This window comes from Mus caroli, unplaced genomic scaffold, assembly GCF_978045245.1.
Source record: "Mus caroli unplaced genomic scaffold, Mus_caroli_1 scaffold_10, whole genome shotgun sequence".
Classification (NCBI taxonomy): domain Eukaryota; kingdom Metazoa; phylum Chordata; class Mammalia; order Rodentia; family Muridae; genus Mus; species Mus caroli.
The window spans coordinates 46,330,756-46,346,970 of record NW_028227265.1 but is presented as its reverse complement, the minus strand read 5'-3'; the positions used below and the strand labels follow the sequence as shown (position 1 = coordinate 46,346,970).

At 45.9% G+C, this 16,215-nt stretch overlaps 1 protein-coding gene across 1 annotated transcript in view; it reads left to right on the top strand.

The window, feature by feature from the left end:
* Tbc1d9 (TBC1 domain family member 9) overlaps nt 1-13,468 on the top strand; it is a 103,480-nt gene extending 90,012 nt beyond the window's left edge. Inside the window, exons 16-21 of the mRNA XM_021169602.3 lie at nt 1,500-1,740; nt 5,228-5,293; nt 6,434-6,520; nt 9,508-9,582; nt 9,669-9,772; nt 11,372-13,468. Coding sequence (XP_021025261.1) covers nt 1,500-1,740; nt 5,228-5,293; nt 6,434-6,520; nt 9,508-9,582; nt 9,669-9,772; nt 11,372-12,088 — 1,290 coding nt within the window. The 3' untranslated portion in view covers nt 12,089-13,468. The remainder of the gene's footprint in view (nt 1-1,499; nt 1,741-5,227; nt 5,294-6,433; nt 6,521-9,507; nt 9,583-9,668; nt 9,773-11,371) is intronic.
* The last annotated feature ends 2,747 nt before the right edge of the window (nt 13,469-16,215 follow it).

Genomic DNA, 16,215 nt, shown 5'->3' with positions numbered 1-16,215 from the left:
CGCAATCACTCAGTGAGTCCTTGATCTTTCTGTTCGGTGATTTGGGGCTTCCCTGGGTCGCCAATATACATGAGAAGGAAGACAGAGCCGGGAGAACAAAGCTGTCCTGCTAAGTAAGGAGAGTAAATCGGCTCTCAGCATTAATTTAAGTGGACATTTTAGCTCTCTTCCTCACCATCTGGTACAGTTAGTTTTCTTGGACCTTAGAACATGGGATCTAAAACTCCATAGACCAGCGGTGATCCAAGTTCAAATTCTGCCTGAAATTTCTATACCTACTAAGCTCCTCCTAATCACCCTAAAAAAAAAAATGTATAGCTAGAAGCAGCAGCATGGTGTGTAGGAGGCGTGGTTAGAGTTCACTGTTTCCCAAGTCCCCTGGCGGTGGTGGCCAGTTCTGTCAGTGCTGTGGTGATGCAGAACATCATGGAAAAGGGGGAGAAAATCCTCACAGCATGGCAGCCAAGGAACAGAAAAACACTAAGAGAGGTCCAAGACAAGAGAGAGTCCTCTAGAATATGACCCACTTCCTTCAACGAGGCTCCACATCCAGAAGTTTCCATCATGTCCCGATAAAGCCAGCAAATGATGAAGGAAGACCAGGCAATCGTGACTCAGTCACATCTCAGTGATGGGATCCATCCTTCAGGGACCAAGTTAACAGCATATAGCATTGTTGTGGGGATGGCTCATAGCCAAACCCTAACAAAAACTGTCTACACGCCTAGCGAAGGGCATTGTGAGTTTAAATTCCTGTGGTTTCCATTTGTTCGTTGAGCCACTATTGGTATTGATCCTTATTAAGGATCAATAATTGATCCTTAATAAGGATCAATAAGGATCCTTAATAAGAAAAATATAACCTAATAAGTTTTAAATGTAATTCTTCTACAGAAGTTTTTTGTCTTCTCTGGTCAATGTCACGGGTTGGAGTGTGGCAGTTAACACAGTACTTGGGAGTTGGAGGCAGGAACATCAGTTCAAGAGTAATGCCAGCCTGGATTGCGTGACACCATGACTCAAAAACAAAAGCCATCAGCAGATCTCAGTGTGGTTCTTTTGAGCAGGTGAAAAGTTGATCTAGGAAGAAACATAAAGGACAGCACGGACATCCTGTAGACAGCTCTTACAGGAACTGAGCATAGAACTGAAGGGTCTCCCTAATGCGCCCTCCTACCTCTTCACCACTAGAGGGCGCCAGTGTCATTTTTCCTCTCTCCCCTGGTAGGGAGGCCAGATGTATATTGAACTTGATACACAAATCAAGCTCCTGCACTCTTCTGACGAGACATTGATTTCTATCCACCGCATCAGGAATCCACTGCTGAGCCTAGCTCTTCGTTCTCACCATGGTATCTCCTAGACTTACAGTTTCACAAGCTAGGTGCTCCTGTGTATAGTAGGAAGCCCACACACAGGCAGATTGGACACTGTGCCTAGGGTAACAGCAATGATCTGGGGCTGTATGAGGACAGTAACCACTTTGCAACATTTTTCAGGCTGAGCATCTGACCAGCTGCTACTGGGGCGGGAGCAGCAATGCCCTGGACCGACACGACCCCAGCCTGCCTTACCTGGAGCAGTACCGCATCGACTTTGAGCAGTTCAAGGGCATGTTCGTGCTGCTCTTTCCCTGGGCGTGTGGCACACACTCCGATGTGCTGGCCTCCCGCCTGTTCCAGCTGTTAGATGAGAATGGAGACTCCTTGATTAACTTCCGAGAGTTCGTCTCTGGGCTGAGTAAGGATGCGATATTCTTGTATGAGCTGGGTGGGGACAATGGGGTGTCACCTGGGGGTCCCCTGATAGCACTCAGGGTCCCCACACTGGGTCTAGAGGAAGGAAGAATGCATACAGGGTTTGCATGCTAGTTGTAAGATTGTGTCTGGCTAACAGCTGTGTTAACGGGTAATCTACAGCCCACTTGACACATGAGACAGATGTTAACATGAGTTCAAAACATGTTATCAGGGCGCTTGTAAAAAGATTCAGCTGGTGAAGGTGCCTGCTTCCAAGTCTGTTCTGAGTTCCAGTACCTTCCTGGTGGAGAGGGAGGGCCAACTCCCACAGAGTGTTCTCTGACCTCCTCCACACAGGGCTGTGGCACATGTACACACACACACACACACACACACACACACACACACCATAGACATAAATAACTAATATGTAGGCTTTTAAAAAAAATACATGAACAGAGAATGCATATGACAGTAAAATGCTAACATATCCTGTCAACCCTGACAGGCTTCCCAGGGAAAAAGGAATAGCTAGATGGTGGATTGGATTGTTTTACAAAACAATATAATAATGAAAAGATACCCTATATAGAATAATCACATATAGGTAAACCTTTGTAATATATGGTCTCATAATATTTCTAAGTAACATCAAATCTATTTTAATTAAAGACTGGAAAACCATAGCATAAATGGAAGTCTTTGCTGTCTGTTTCCTGGCTAAAGGACTGTCTACAAGTGGGATATGTGCACACTCTCACAAGGACTGCCTCTGGCTAGGACACGCACACATATATGCACACCAGACACCTGACCAGCAGGGTACAGGATGCTGGCTATCTACCAGCTTTGCTCACTTCTCTGCTGTGCTTGGACCTTTATTCCGTTTATAATGGGATGGAGAAACTGTTGCGTGGTAAGAGAGCTTGGCCCACTTGATGTGAAGTCAGAAGTGTAGCAAGCCTTGTGCCTGGATGTCAGGATGAATTTTTTTCTGAGGGAATAGTGCCTGTCTGTTATCTTGTGCATCCATCCCTTTTCTCGTCCCTGTAACAAAATGACCTACAACTTAAGCAACTTAAGCAGGAAGTGTTTCTTTTGGCTCACAGTTTGAGGGCACAGTCCATCTCAGCGGGGAAGCATCAGCTGCGTGCGTATGAAGTATCTGCCTGGTCACTGGACGCAGTCAAGAGCAGGGACATCAATGCTGGAGCTCAGCTCTCAGGCTCAGTTCCGTTCAGTCTGGGACTCCAAGCCGTGTCATGGTGGCGCTCATATCTAGGATGTGCCTTCCCACCACAGTGAACGTAGTCTAGAATCTCCCTCACAGATGCCTCAGTGATTCTAGGTCCGATTACACTGGCAGTCATCAGTGGTAGCCAGTTGTGCTTGCATCCTATGCTTGAAGTGATCTATCCAGGCAAAGATGCAAGACTAGGTTTAGAGTCAGTGATGGCTTCAGACAGCACTCTTTCTCTGTAGGCAAAATGTCTAGAAGGTCAGAGAAAACCGGAAGTGTGCTGCCTGGAAAAGGTCTTCTTAGGTTAAGTCTGTCCTCACAGTTATATGAAGCCTTGTGCACATACTTGGGGTAGGCTTGTCTGGAGGAGTTTGAAGTATACATACACAATGCAAACAGCCCTTCCGACTAATGATGGCACCAAACAGTTGTACAGTATTTTTCATGTCAGGCACTACTGCAGTGGTTTCTATGTATGTATTTATTTGCCCTAAGGCACAAGTTACAAACTTCAGGTTTGAATTCTGACAGCCCGAAGGCATAGTTTGTGCTGTAACTGTCACACTGAGTGAGAAAAATTATCACTGGTCTCAGTCCATTTTAGCTATTCTAACAAAATGCTTTTTAGTCCAAATAATTCTTACACAAAAGAAATAAATTTCCCATAGTTCTAGAGCATGACTGGCCCAAGATCAAGAGAAGATCACATTCCCTTTCTGTGGTGAACAGTTCTCTCCATGTACTGATGCATGGTGGAAGAGCAAGCAGCCACCTGTGAGTCCCTTCAGTAAGGACTCCAATTTCCATGGCAGCACTGTTCTGACCTACTCAAAAGCCAATGGCACCATCATAGTTAACATTCAGAGCAGGTCTTATGAGGTGACACCAACATTGCAGGTCACAGGTTATCTGCCTACCCACTGATGGCCTGTCTTAGGGCTTTACTGCTGTGAACAGACACCATGACCAAGGCAACTCCTATAAGGACAACATTTAATTGGGGCTGGCTTGCAGGTTCAGAGGTTCAGTCCATTATCATCAAGACAGGAAAATGGCAGGGTCCAGGCAGACATAGTTCAGGAGATGCTGAGAGTTCTACATCTTCATCTGAAGGCTGCTAGAAGACTGGCTTCCATGTGGTTAGGAGGAGGGTCTCATTGCCCACCCCTACAGTGACACACTCCCTCCAACAAGGCCACACCTCCTAATAGTGCCACTTCCTGAGCGAAGCATATTCAAACCATCACACAGAAAGAACAGAAGCTCAGCAGCTTGCTGAGATTCCACTTCTTAGGCAGCAATAAGTACCTGCTGTCAGAACCAGCTGAGAGCTGCATGTGATTCACATCAGTCAGACCCAGGGTGGAAATGAGATTATCCAGCCAAAAGCTGCCCCTTGTTTCCCATGCAGAAGACATTTCTTCTAGAACAGTCCCAAGAGGCATTGGTTAAATGTTAGCATAGATACAGGCTATAGATAAGAACCCAGGGGGATAATCATATCGTCCCTTCCCACCAGGATTCCAAGGCCTCTCTTCCCTCTTCCTGAACTGGCTCATCTCCAGTTAGAGACTTTAGTAAATACTTCCAGAAAATGTTTCTGATTCCAGGAGCAGCTCAGAGTTTAAGGAGAGAAGCAGGACTCTCTTGTTTAAACCTTATAACAGCAGAATCAATTAAAATGAAGGCTAGAACAAGTTAAAACAAATATTTCAGGGACCTCACAAAAGCATTGAGAAAGGATTTCTCAAGTAAGGAATTTGGTGTTAATCTTAAATGTGCTCTTCGTTCATTTCTGATTTTGTAGTTGTTTAGGATGCTAAGGCCCAGTCTTAGGATGATATATATAGTTATTAGCTAATATACTTAAAATCTTTGCATGTGCGAACGTATGTAGTTCTTTATGTGTCATGGGGTCCCAGTGTCAATTACTGGTAGATTTTTCTGTCATAATCTCACCTCACAAAGGGGAAACTGAGGCTAAAGAGAGGTGGACCCTTCTGTGGTGCATAGTTGTGAAGCACAAAGCATTTGAAGCCAGACCTCCTGAGTCAAGAGTCTTAACTAAAGTAGGCCCCAGGCAGAACATTTGTCACACAGTGTCTTTAACTAGATAGTCTTGCGGGATATAGATAGATAGATAGATAGATAGATAGATAGATAGATAGATAGATAAGAGCTCACTGAGCCTGGGGGGCGTCACTAACCCACAGGACATATTTCACACTGGCTCTTTCTCAATTTCTAGGTGCTGCATGCCATGGGGACCTCACAGAGAAACTCAAACTCCTGTACAAGATGCACGTCTTGCCTGGTAAGTGGGACTAGGAGAGGCTGCACGCACACTGACTGGCACACAAGACCTGGCTCCACATCACTTCCTTTGGTAGCATCTCTCTGCCTGTTTGGATATTAGATCATTCATTCTTCCTCAAAGGCCAGGCTGAGGTGCTACTTCACATGAGTTCCTGAATGCTGTCCTGGACTTGACTGTCATTTGCCTGTCTCAGAACTGAGTTGAGCTCGTAGGAAGCATGACAGCCATCTTCAAGAGAAAGGGCAGCCTTTCAGGGGCATACGGTAGCAGGTGGTTCCCATTCATGTATTTATTTAGTGTACACCTTAATCTCAGCTTCCCCTTTCCTCTCCCCACCCCACCCTGCCCCTCCCCTCCCCTCATTCCTCCCCTCCCTTTCTCCTCAGAAAAGGAGAGGCCTCCCATGAATATCAACCCACCTTGGCATCTCAAGTTGCAGTAAGAGACTGGGTGCTTCTTCTTCTATCGAGGCTTAGTCAAGACAGCCCAGTTAGGGGAAAGGGATCCAAAGGGAAGTGACAGAGTCAGAGACAGCCTCTGCTCCTTCTGTTAGGAGTCTCCCATGAAGACCGACCTACACAGCTGTTACATCTGTGCAGAAGGCCTAGGTCTGTCCCATGCATGCTCTCTGGTTGGTGGTTCAGTCTCTGATAGCCTCTATGGGCCCAGGTTAGTTGATTCTGTAGGTTTCTTGTGGTGTCCTTGACCTCTCTGGCTCCTTCAGTCCTTTGAGTAGAGGTTTTGACGTTGGAGGGAACAACCAGGCATGCCACTGAGGCTTGGAGTTCAGTTTTAAATAAGACTGGTCTCGCCTGGGGTAAATCTATCAAATACTGAAAATCATTCACACCCCCAGATGGGAGCAAATGTGGGCTTGAGTAGCAGACAGTGTCCTATAACTGACCCAGAGAGTACTGTCTCAAAGTCTTTGGGAAATCGTTCCGATAAAGAGGCAGGGGGTGGGGGGTTAGAAAGAAGATGGAGTTAGAACGATGAAGTTACCCACTGACCCCACAGATGCCTCCGAGGCCGCCCAGCCCTCCATCCCACTTTGCTGACTTCAGATCTCCATCCTCCCTGTCACTCCCTGGTGTGGCGGAGCTGACCCCTCACGTGTCTGTGTCCCCTCTCTCACAGAGCCATCCTGTGATCAAGATGAGCCAGACTCTGCCTTTGAAGCCACTCAGTACTTTTTTGAAGACATCACCCCAGAATGCACACACGGTAGGTGAAGTTCTAACCCCCACGGAGACTGTTTTTGTCTCCTGTAGCGCCTGCTATTCCTGGGGAGACTTAACTCCAAAGTTAGTCAGAGAAGTCTGTAAGTAGGTTGGCCTAGCAGTCATGAGGTTTGCACACCCACCTTGCCTTCTTAGGCTCTCAGTTTAGAGAGGGTTCTTCTCTTATGCAAATGCTTGTGAAAAGGCCACCGGCCACACTGTGGAATGTCTTTACACGGTGCTTCTTCAGAGCGTTTTTTTCTAACTCCAGAATCCCTATCGCGTTGCTGGATGTTTCAAAATACAGACTAAAATACACAAGATAAGCTGGAAATCTTGCTCATACAATAACCAGCTATTCATAGCCTGACATTTTGCTTTTCCACACTTTCCTATTAGTGTATGTGACTATGTGCACACACAGTACACCCATCTAACCTGGGATCTGGCTACTTACAAACTTCTGTTTTTGTTTTTGCTAAAATTCGGAGAACCGAATCCAGGGCCTTGCTCGTGGAAGGATTCTCTACATTTCTTTTCACGTGTGCATATGCACATGTATGCCACAGAGCATGTTTGGAGGTCAGAGGAGAACTTGCTGGAGTCGCTTCTTTCCTTACACCATGTGGGTCCCAAGGAGTGAAGTCAGGTCATTAGGCTTGGAAGCAGGAATGAGCCCAATTTGCCAGCCCCCATTTTTATTGTTCTATTAGATGTGTGTATATATGTGCTTCATTAATTATCGTTTTCCTTAAAATGCAGTGAGAAGGTGATATCATTATATCATTAGGGCTTTTTTCTGAAAACATTGTCATTTCCTCTGATGCCCACCAAAAATCTTCATGTCACAATGGGCCACCCCCACCCCACCCCCGTGACCTCCCCACCACTCAGACGCCTATATTATGGTGTTACCAGAACAAGCTGTACCCAAAGTCCTTCTGCCAAGACGTCTCCGATACCAAAATCTGAATTTCTGACATGGTATGGAAGAAGGCAAAAGTTGATGAGCTCCCACTTTGTGGCCACACAGTGTCAGATGAGTTTAAGTGACTCTCTCCCTAAGCCCTGGAAGCCACCTGTGTTTGTGCCAACAAAAACATGGTAAAAAATGCAAAGATGGCTTTGATAGTGAAGAGCAGCGCCACCCTTCCCATGTCACCTGCATCAACAGGGGTTTCAGTGCTGGAGCTGACAGGCTCCTGACAGCAAGCAGAGTGCCACCGAGAAGCTCCAGGCCACAGTGACCAGGGTTCGCTTAGCCAGGTCATCTTGTCCCTCTGCACCAAACTGCAGCATTAGGAGCATAAGGGAAAGGCCTTTCATGTAACCAAGATCAAGTTTCCTGGTTGCCCAAGATCCCAGAAGAGTCTGGCTTCACCAGGTTTAATGCAAATGAATTTGAAGACGTGGTAGCCAAGGAGTGGTCTGTCCCCAGTAGATATGGGGTCAAACATATCATCAGTTTGGGGATGGGCCCTGCACTCCTGAGGGCTTCCACTGTGCTGAGTCCTGTGTCCATCAGTTCATGTGCAGTAATGAATCTCATTAGCAGCCTGGAAAACAAATTCATAGAAGGCTAGTTTTTTAAAGATTGCATAATAACCACTGCACGGGTTTGCTGCACACTAAATAGTATGGGTGTCTATTTGTTTCCTATTGCTTTTTTCATGAAGCAGGGAAGAGATGCCCTGTCCCTCTAGCTAAAATGCTGCTAAGGGAGGTTGGAAATCCAGCTGCGACTGAGCTAGCTGAGGAAGTCCAGGAAGCACTCACAGCCAGCCAAATCCATCAGACTCTGAGACTGTTGTAACTCTTGTCCTCCCCGGTGTCTGTGTGTCCTGTCATGTCCAGTTTCAAGAGGAAAACACAGTTATAACTGGGTTCTTCAAAAATCATATTTTAGAGTTGCCAAATTATGTTCTCTTGCTTCTACTGTCATTTCCGTTTCCCATAAAGGATATGTTCTTGATCCTGTTACAAGTCACAGCAGATGCTTGTGAGGCTGTAAGATCCCAGGCAGGATGGAGGAATGGAGGCTTATGGGAAATTCCACACCACCACCTCCAGTAGCTTCTAAAGACTGCATGACATCATCCTTTTCATCTTTCATTGTACAATAAACCCTCTGCTGTGAGAAATAAATCTGGGGCCATCCTTCACCTAGAGGTGGAGTTGTCAGATAAAATATGTCCAATCAAATTCAAATTTCTGGCTGGAGCGATGGCTCAGTGGTTAAGAGCACTGACTGCTCTTCCAAAGGTCTTGAGTTCATGTCCCAGCAACCACATGGTGGCTCACAACCATCCTTGATGAGATCTGATGCCCATCTTCTGGTATGTCTGAAGGCAGCTATGGTATATTCATATACATAAAATAAATAATTCTTTCAAAAAATTCAAATTTCTAAAGAAGAACTTGTTTAGTATAAGTATACATCATGTGCTATTAGAAATGCACTTTGACCAACAGATTATCTGACAAGGAGTCAGATATCAGATATCTGATTATCTGACATCTCAGCAATAGAGATGTCCCTGAAAAGCTAAAGTGTATTGGGGAAGAGATATAAGTGGGTGTAGTCATGAAATGATGAGTTTCCAGCTAAGGTGCCAGGTTAAGCGCAAAGGTGTTGTTCTGTACAGGGAGGTGAGGAGTTGTGTCCTGGAAGACTCTACTATATGTTATGAATGTATGTATATACGTATGTACTGTGAAGATTTGTGTGTGACTGTGGAAGCTAGAATGTATCAGATCCCTAGGAGCTGGAGTGACAGGCAATCTTAAGCCACCTGATGTAGGTCATAAGAGTCAAACTCTGGGTCTCTCTCTGCAAGAGCACCATAGCATGAATAATGCTCTCCAGCCAGTGTTAACATTTCTGTTTGCTAAGTCAGGCCACCCTGCCCACAGAATCTTCATTTTCTACTACACTAAGTCCATGATTTATATTCTCTAACACCCTTCTTCTTTCCGAATATTCCCTGATAGTTGTTGGCTTGGACAGTAGAGGCAAGCAGAGTGCGGACGACGGCTTCGTCACAGTGAGCCTGAAGCAGGACAGAGGTACAGATGTCCTCTTCTCTGTTTACCAGCCTGCTGTTCTTGTTTCTTGATCTATGAATGCTCATCTCTTGACTTTTGGGTTTTAGGGAAAAGGGCAAATTCTCAAGAAAACCGTAATTACCTAAAACTCTGGACTGCAGAAAATAAGTCTAAGTCAAAAACTGCCAAGGATTTGCCCAAGCTGAACCAGGTAAGAAACTGTTCTTTGCAGCCATGTATAAACGTAGATTAAAATATCTCCTAGAGACAGCGGGGACTTGGGGGTACTTAACTGTGTTCTGCTTGTATTTGTTTTGGTGTTTTGTTTTTCAAGACAGGGTTTCTCTGTGTAGTCCTAGCTGTCCTGGAACTCACAGAAATCCACCTGTCTCTGCCTCCTGAATGCTGGGATTAAAGGTGTGCACCACTGCCACCCATTGGATTTATTCATTTTTTTAAAAGACAGGGTGTCATGTAGTCCAGGCTGGCCCCAACTATGTAGCTGAAGATGACCTTGAATTTTTGATTCTCCTGCCTCCACCTCCCAAGTGCACAGGCATGTAGCCACCATATCCAATTTATGCGGTGCAGTGAGTTGAACCCTGGACTTCACGTATGCCAGGCAAGCACTCTCAATTGAATTACATCTCTATTTGGATTTATTCCTTTTGCATCAAAAATTATGCTCTGTTGTGAGAAAATGTCCTCCTAAAAGAAAAATTGAACAAAGTACTCAGATCTGAGAGTACGTGCGCTCCATCCCAATTGGCATGATTACCCTAAGATACTCAGAAGTTAAGTTCTGCTGTCTTATATCACTGCACTCAGCAATAGAGATGTCCCTGAAAAGCTAAAGTGTATTGGGGAAGATATATAAGTGGGTGTAGTCATGAAATGATGAGTTTCCAGCTAAGGTGCCAGGTTAAGCGCAAAGGTGTTGTTCTGTACAGGGAGGTGAGGAGTTGTGTCCTGGGAGACTCTACTATAGCTAACCTTGGGAACAGTCTTCAAAACTTCAGAGACATGAGGAGAGATGAGTCTGATGCTTCCTTAAGATTCTTCAACTAGGAGGAAAAGAAGAGAGAGAGAGAGAGAGAGAGAGAGAGAGAGAGAGAGAGAGAGAGAGAGAGAGAGAGAGTGTAGCCCTGCACTGAGGAGGCAGAAGAAGGGGATAATGAGTTTGAAGCTAGCCTGGCCTACATAGTGAAACCCTGTTTCAAAACAACCAAAGTGGATAGGGGCAGCAGAGGAAGAGGAAGAAACTAAGCAAGATGTAACTTATCCACTGTGCGTGAGGAGTATATTTTCATGGGCATAGGCACAAATATGTGGGGTGCGTGCACGGAGGCCAGAGGACAACCTCAGCTACCACCCCTCAGGAGCCACCCTCCTTGTGTTTTGAGACAGAGTCTCTCATTGGCCCGGAGCTCACCAAATAGGCAAAGTTGGCTGGCCAGTGAACTCCAAGGGTCCATCTGTCTCTGTCCGCCCCGATGCTGGGATAGCAAGTGCACCCCCCCCCCCTTTAAACTATGGCTTCTCAGAAGACTCCACAACTTTACCAACTGAGCAGTCTCCCCAGCCTCTGCCACAGTCATCCTCCACTCTTGGTGATGAGTCCTTACCATTTCATTCTTGCTCTTTTTATGTATGGTTCAAATTTTCAAAGAGGGAGGGGTCTAATAAAGGTGCCTTAACAGTCGGCCCATCCCTTCTTTGTAGAGCATTTCCCGGGGGCTTTGAGAGTCGTAGTTTAAATAGCTGTTTAGTCCCTCCTCTTAGATCCTTGCCTTCCCTACTCATTCTCCAGGGGCAGTTTATCGAGCTCTGTAAGACCATGTACAACATGTTCAGTGAAGACCCCAATGAGCAGGAGCTGTACCATGCCACAGCTGCGGTGACCAGCCTCCTGCTGGAGATCGGAGAGGTTGGCAAGTTCTTCATTACTCAGCCCGCGAAGGAAGATGCAGTTCCTGGACCACCCTGCGGCCAGGCCATCCCAGGCATGCTCTTCCCTAAGAAGGGGTCCAGCCAGTCCTATGTGGTGGAGTCCGCAGAGCCACTCACAGCTAGCCTGGCAGTGGACAGTGAGGAGCACTCCCTGGGAGGGCAGATGGAGGACATTAAACTGGAGGACTCCTCACCCAGGGACAACGGGGCCTGCTCCTCCATGTTGATCTCCGATGATGACACCAAGGATGACAGCTCCATGTCATCCTACTCGGTGCTGAGCGCCGGCTCCCACGAGGAGGATAAACTGCACTGTGAGGACATCGGGGAGGACACAGTCCTGGTGCGTAGCAGTCAGGGTAGAGCCACCCTGCCCAGGAGCAGCAGCCTGGACCGGGACTGGGCCATCACCTTTGAGCAGTTCCTGGCCTCGCTCTTGACGGAGCCTGCTCTCGTGAGGTACTTTGACAAGCCAGTGTGCATGATGGCCAGGGTCACCAGTGCAAAGAACATCCGTATGATGGGCAAGCCCCTCACCTCAGCCAGTGACTATGAAATCTCTGCCCTGTCGGGCTGATGCAGGGAGGGAAGCCAAGGAGTTTTTTATGTTCGTCTGTGTTGGGGGTTGGGGGGAAGGGCTCTTTCCTTTTAAATTAACTATTTATTAGTGCCCGGCTTAAAAAGCCTAGTGTTTTCATAATGTAATACAATGAAAAAATGGTGAGAAATAGATACCCCAAAGTAAGGCACTAACAGTCTGCCTATGAGGCATGGCTACCAGAACCTACTTTATTCATTGATTTCCCCCCAAAGACCAAACTGTCAGTGAAATGTGTGTTATAACTTAGTACTCTTGCTGTATCCATAGTAAGAAAATATCTCTGTTCAATGCTAATAAAGACAGCCGTGCTCTGAGGTAAAATTAGACCTAGAAGGAAATTGGAGACTAGACTGTTGTAGAAGGAAGGGGCATTGTCAGCTGGGGTAAATCTCGAAGTACTTCAAAATATTTTTTAAGATTTGAAATATATTTCATAAAAATCCTCCATCCAAAAGTCATATTCTGCACTGGGCCCCTCAGGGGGACACATTTGGGTTTCAGGTAGTTATGAAAATATAAATGATTTTGCGTGATGCTAGAGTGGCATATTTGATCAGAATGGATTGACAACTTACTCTGATTATTTATGTCAGCTGTCCGGGGAGGGGGGCGGACAGCTGATCCATCTGAGATGTGATCCATCTGAGAACCCGAATGTGAGTGCAAAGAGGTCCCAGGACACAGGATCCAGCCTTTTGTTTCAATTTTTGTTTTTGAAGGACGAGAAGTCCCGGTGCCTCTCGTGCGAAGTCCTGGTGCCTCTCGTGCGAAGTCCCAGTGCCTCTCGTGCGAAGTCCCGGTGCCTCTCGTGCGGGAGTTTTTAGATTCTTGTTACACATTGAAAATACAGCAAAATGATAATAAAATTAAAACAATGATTTTTACCACTTCCATACTTTCTGTAGAGACAAGAAATTATATCATGTCGCTATAGAGGTTACGTTTGCAGCGAGGGGATTCTGCAGGAAGACGTAACTAGACGTGTAAAACAGAACCTGTCACTTTATTTAACAGAATAGAATGTTCTGGCTCCTGGAGGGGTGTGGACATCAAAGCTGGCACGCCTGCACTTTGAATCCTTATTTCCGTTTACTGTTGTAAGCTTTTGTTGGTTGCAGCCACTGGGAGACCTTCCGCTGGGGCTCTCGGCCTCACAGCCACATTCCTGTTCACCTCTGCCTGTTCTGAGGTTGCTTTCCAACAGTCCCTTCGTTTATTACTTTCCGTGTCCTTTCTTTAGCTGTCCCAGATGTAATTTTTTTTTAATTTTATTTGCAGAATGATTTTTAAACTGTCAAATGAAGGAGTTATGAACCTCAGCTAGGATAAATGTGAACAAATAAAATACTTCAGATATGGCTCGGTGTCCTTGTACTTGAGTTTCTGCCTGCTTGAGTTTCTGCCTGAGACCATATGTTGTTCCTTTGACAATTTTGTAGGGAATCTATCAGCAGATGACCATTTCGAGTAAGTAAAATTTTATGAGAAAATATTTTGAGTTAAGAAAATGTGTAGAGCCAAGAAATATTTCTTAAAAATAGAAGTACAGTGCTGCATTCCAAAAATATTTGAAATAAAAAAGATAGTTTATGTTAGGGTTTCCATTACTGTGAAGAGACACCATGACCACAGCAACTCTTACAAAGGCAAACATTTAGTTTGGATTGGGTTACAGTCTCAGAGGTTTAGCCAATTATTATCATGGCAGAAAGCATAGCAGCATGCAGGCAGACATGGTGTTGAAGATAGAGCTAAGAGTTCTACATCTTAATCTTCAGGGAGCAAGGAGAAATTGTGTACCACACTAGGCATAGTTTGAGCATCTCCGACCTCTAAGCCCGCCTCCACAGTGACACACTTACTCCTACCGAGGACACACCTCCTAATAGTGCTACTCCCTGTGGGCCAATCATTCAAACACAAAAGTCTGGGGGGCCATTCCTATTCAAACCACCACATAACCATTAGCAGTTATCTCATTGTAAAGGCTTGGGACTAGAGAGACGGTTCAGCAGTTCAGAGTGTCCACGTCACTTTCAGAGGACCAAAGTTCTGTTCCCAGCACCCATGACAGGAAGCTTGAAATGGCCTGTAAGACACCTCAGGAATGCTGAGAGCAGGAAAGAGTCTTTCCCGGGGCAGAGCACACAAATCAGTTCTCCAATACCAAGTGGTCCGCTCTGAAAACACACACACACATAACATTATATAGACTGAGTAAGTTGTACATGCATATTGTGTACGAAGGGGTGTGTGTGTGTGTGTGTGTGTGCAACAACAATTAATGAAATAAGAAGCCATGAGGGAGCACTGGGGGGAGGGAACGAAAGGAGGAAAGATGTATATAATTATAATTTCTAAGATAATTGTTTAAATGGCCTGTAGCTCTGGCTCCAAGGGGATCCAAGTCCTCTGACTTCTGTGAGCACCTACACTCATGTCACAACTAAAAAAGCAAAAGTTTAAAATGCCTGTTTTTATATATGTCAAAACATCAGAAGTCCCTGTCTGGTCCTCATCTGTGCACTATAGTGCTCCTTGACATGAATTTAATTGAGTCATCTGGAGTCAGTATTTGACTTAACTCTAAAGTCCTTGCTCCATTATCCCACCTGTAACGATCATTTAAATATACCTCAAGAAAGAATCTCAGATCTGACCCCACTTGACCAGCACAGCCTAGGGATGGGGGAAGGGACTCCAGCTGAAGCAGGGTAGCGGGATACTGCAGGTCCTCACTGGACAACTCAGCTGTGACACTGCATTTCTATCTTCAGGCACAGCGTAGCGCTCTCCCTCCCAGCAACAGCGTGCTACAGAGTGGTGATTAGCAGTCGGTTTTCCCGAAAAGCTGCCTGTGCAGGAGCCCCCAGCCCTGGAGTTATTTCTGTCTTCCCTCTGTGTCAGAACAACAACCTCAGAGATAGATCCCTTTTCCTGTTTGCATCTGGATGGTTTGCTTATTTCAGAGAGCCACTGCTGGGGTCTCTGTGACCTTAACAGGAAGCAGGAAGGCAGTTCGACTCAACACGCACGACTCAGTAACAGGTGTTGGTTCAAACTTCAGAAGTCTGACTCCGAGCAGTTTCTCTTAGGCATATTTCATCACAGCATCATTAGGTGAAAATGGTTCTGGTGTTGACTGACTCAATTGCACATGCATAACAAGTATACATAGATCTGCTTGAGGAACAAACTAAGCTAACTGTTAAGCTGACCACATTGAAACTCTTGTTAGGTCCGTAGAGGTTAGGTGCTGTAGACTAAAACAACCTTACAACAAGGGTCTCAGGGAGGAGCTGACCTCACAGCCCAAATGTCACCAGGCTAGAAAACAAGTCCACATCAGCTTTCTGGGCACATAACAGGTATTGTGTTCCTTCTCTTGAAAGAGCAACCCTGGATGCATAGCATTCCAGGTTCTCCTAATGTTTATCTGTGAGCACAGAGACCCCCATGCCTCCTATAGACTGTGTTTCTCCACCTGCCTTACAGTGATGGTGCCATGTGATCTGCCCAGTCTCCCCTCCTGGGGCTTGCCCAGAGCCCACTGTGATGTTTACGACTCCATCTGCAGTCCACTGAGATCCATGTCTCTCAGCCCATGCCTCCTTCCTAAAACTGCTCTCTTCTCAATGTGCAGCAGAGGCGTTGGGTGTTCCAGTCACTCTTGGCACCTGTGCTAATACCAAAATAGACAAAGTATCTGCTCTCCTTGCCTGGATTTTACCACATGCACCCCCAAAGCTATCATTGTTTTCTTTCCACATTTCTCCCAGTTACTTCTTAGCTTAATTAATAATATCAATATCCATTTGGCACCTGAAGCCAGGTACCGTTCTTAATACCTCCTGATTGTGTGTGGCCCACTGTGGTCCTTAGTTTCATCAGCTTGGCTCCACCTAGAATCACCTGGGAAGGGAGTGTCTGCGAGGGACTGTCTAGATCAGTTTGACCTGGGGGGGGGGTTGTCTTGATTATCTTAATTAATGTGAGAAGACCCTGCCCACTGTGAGTGGCACCATTCCCTGGGTTGGGTTCTGGCCCGTGTAAGAGTGGAGAAGGTGAGCCGACTAGCAAGCATGCATGCATGCATTTCTCTC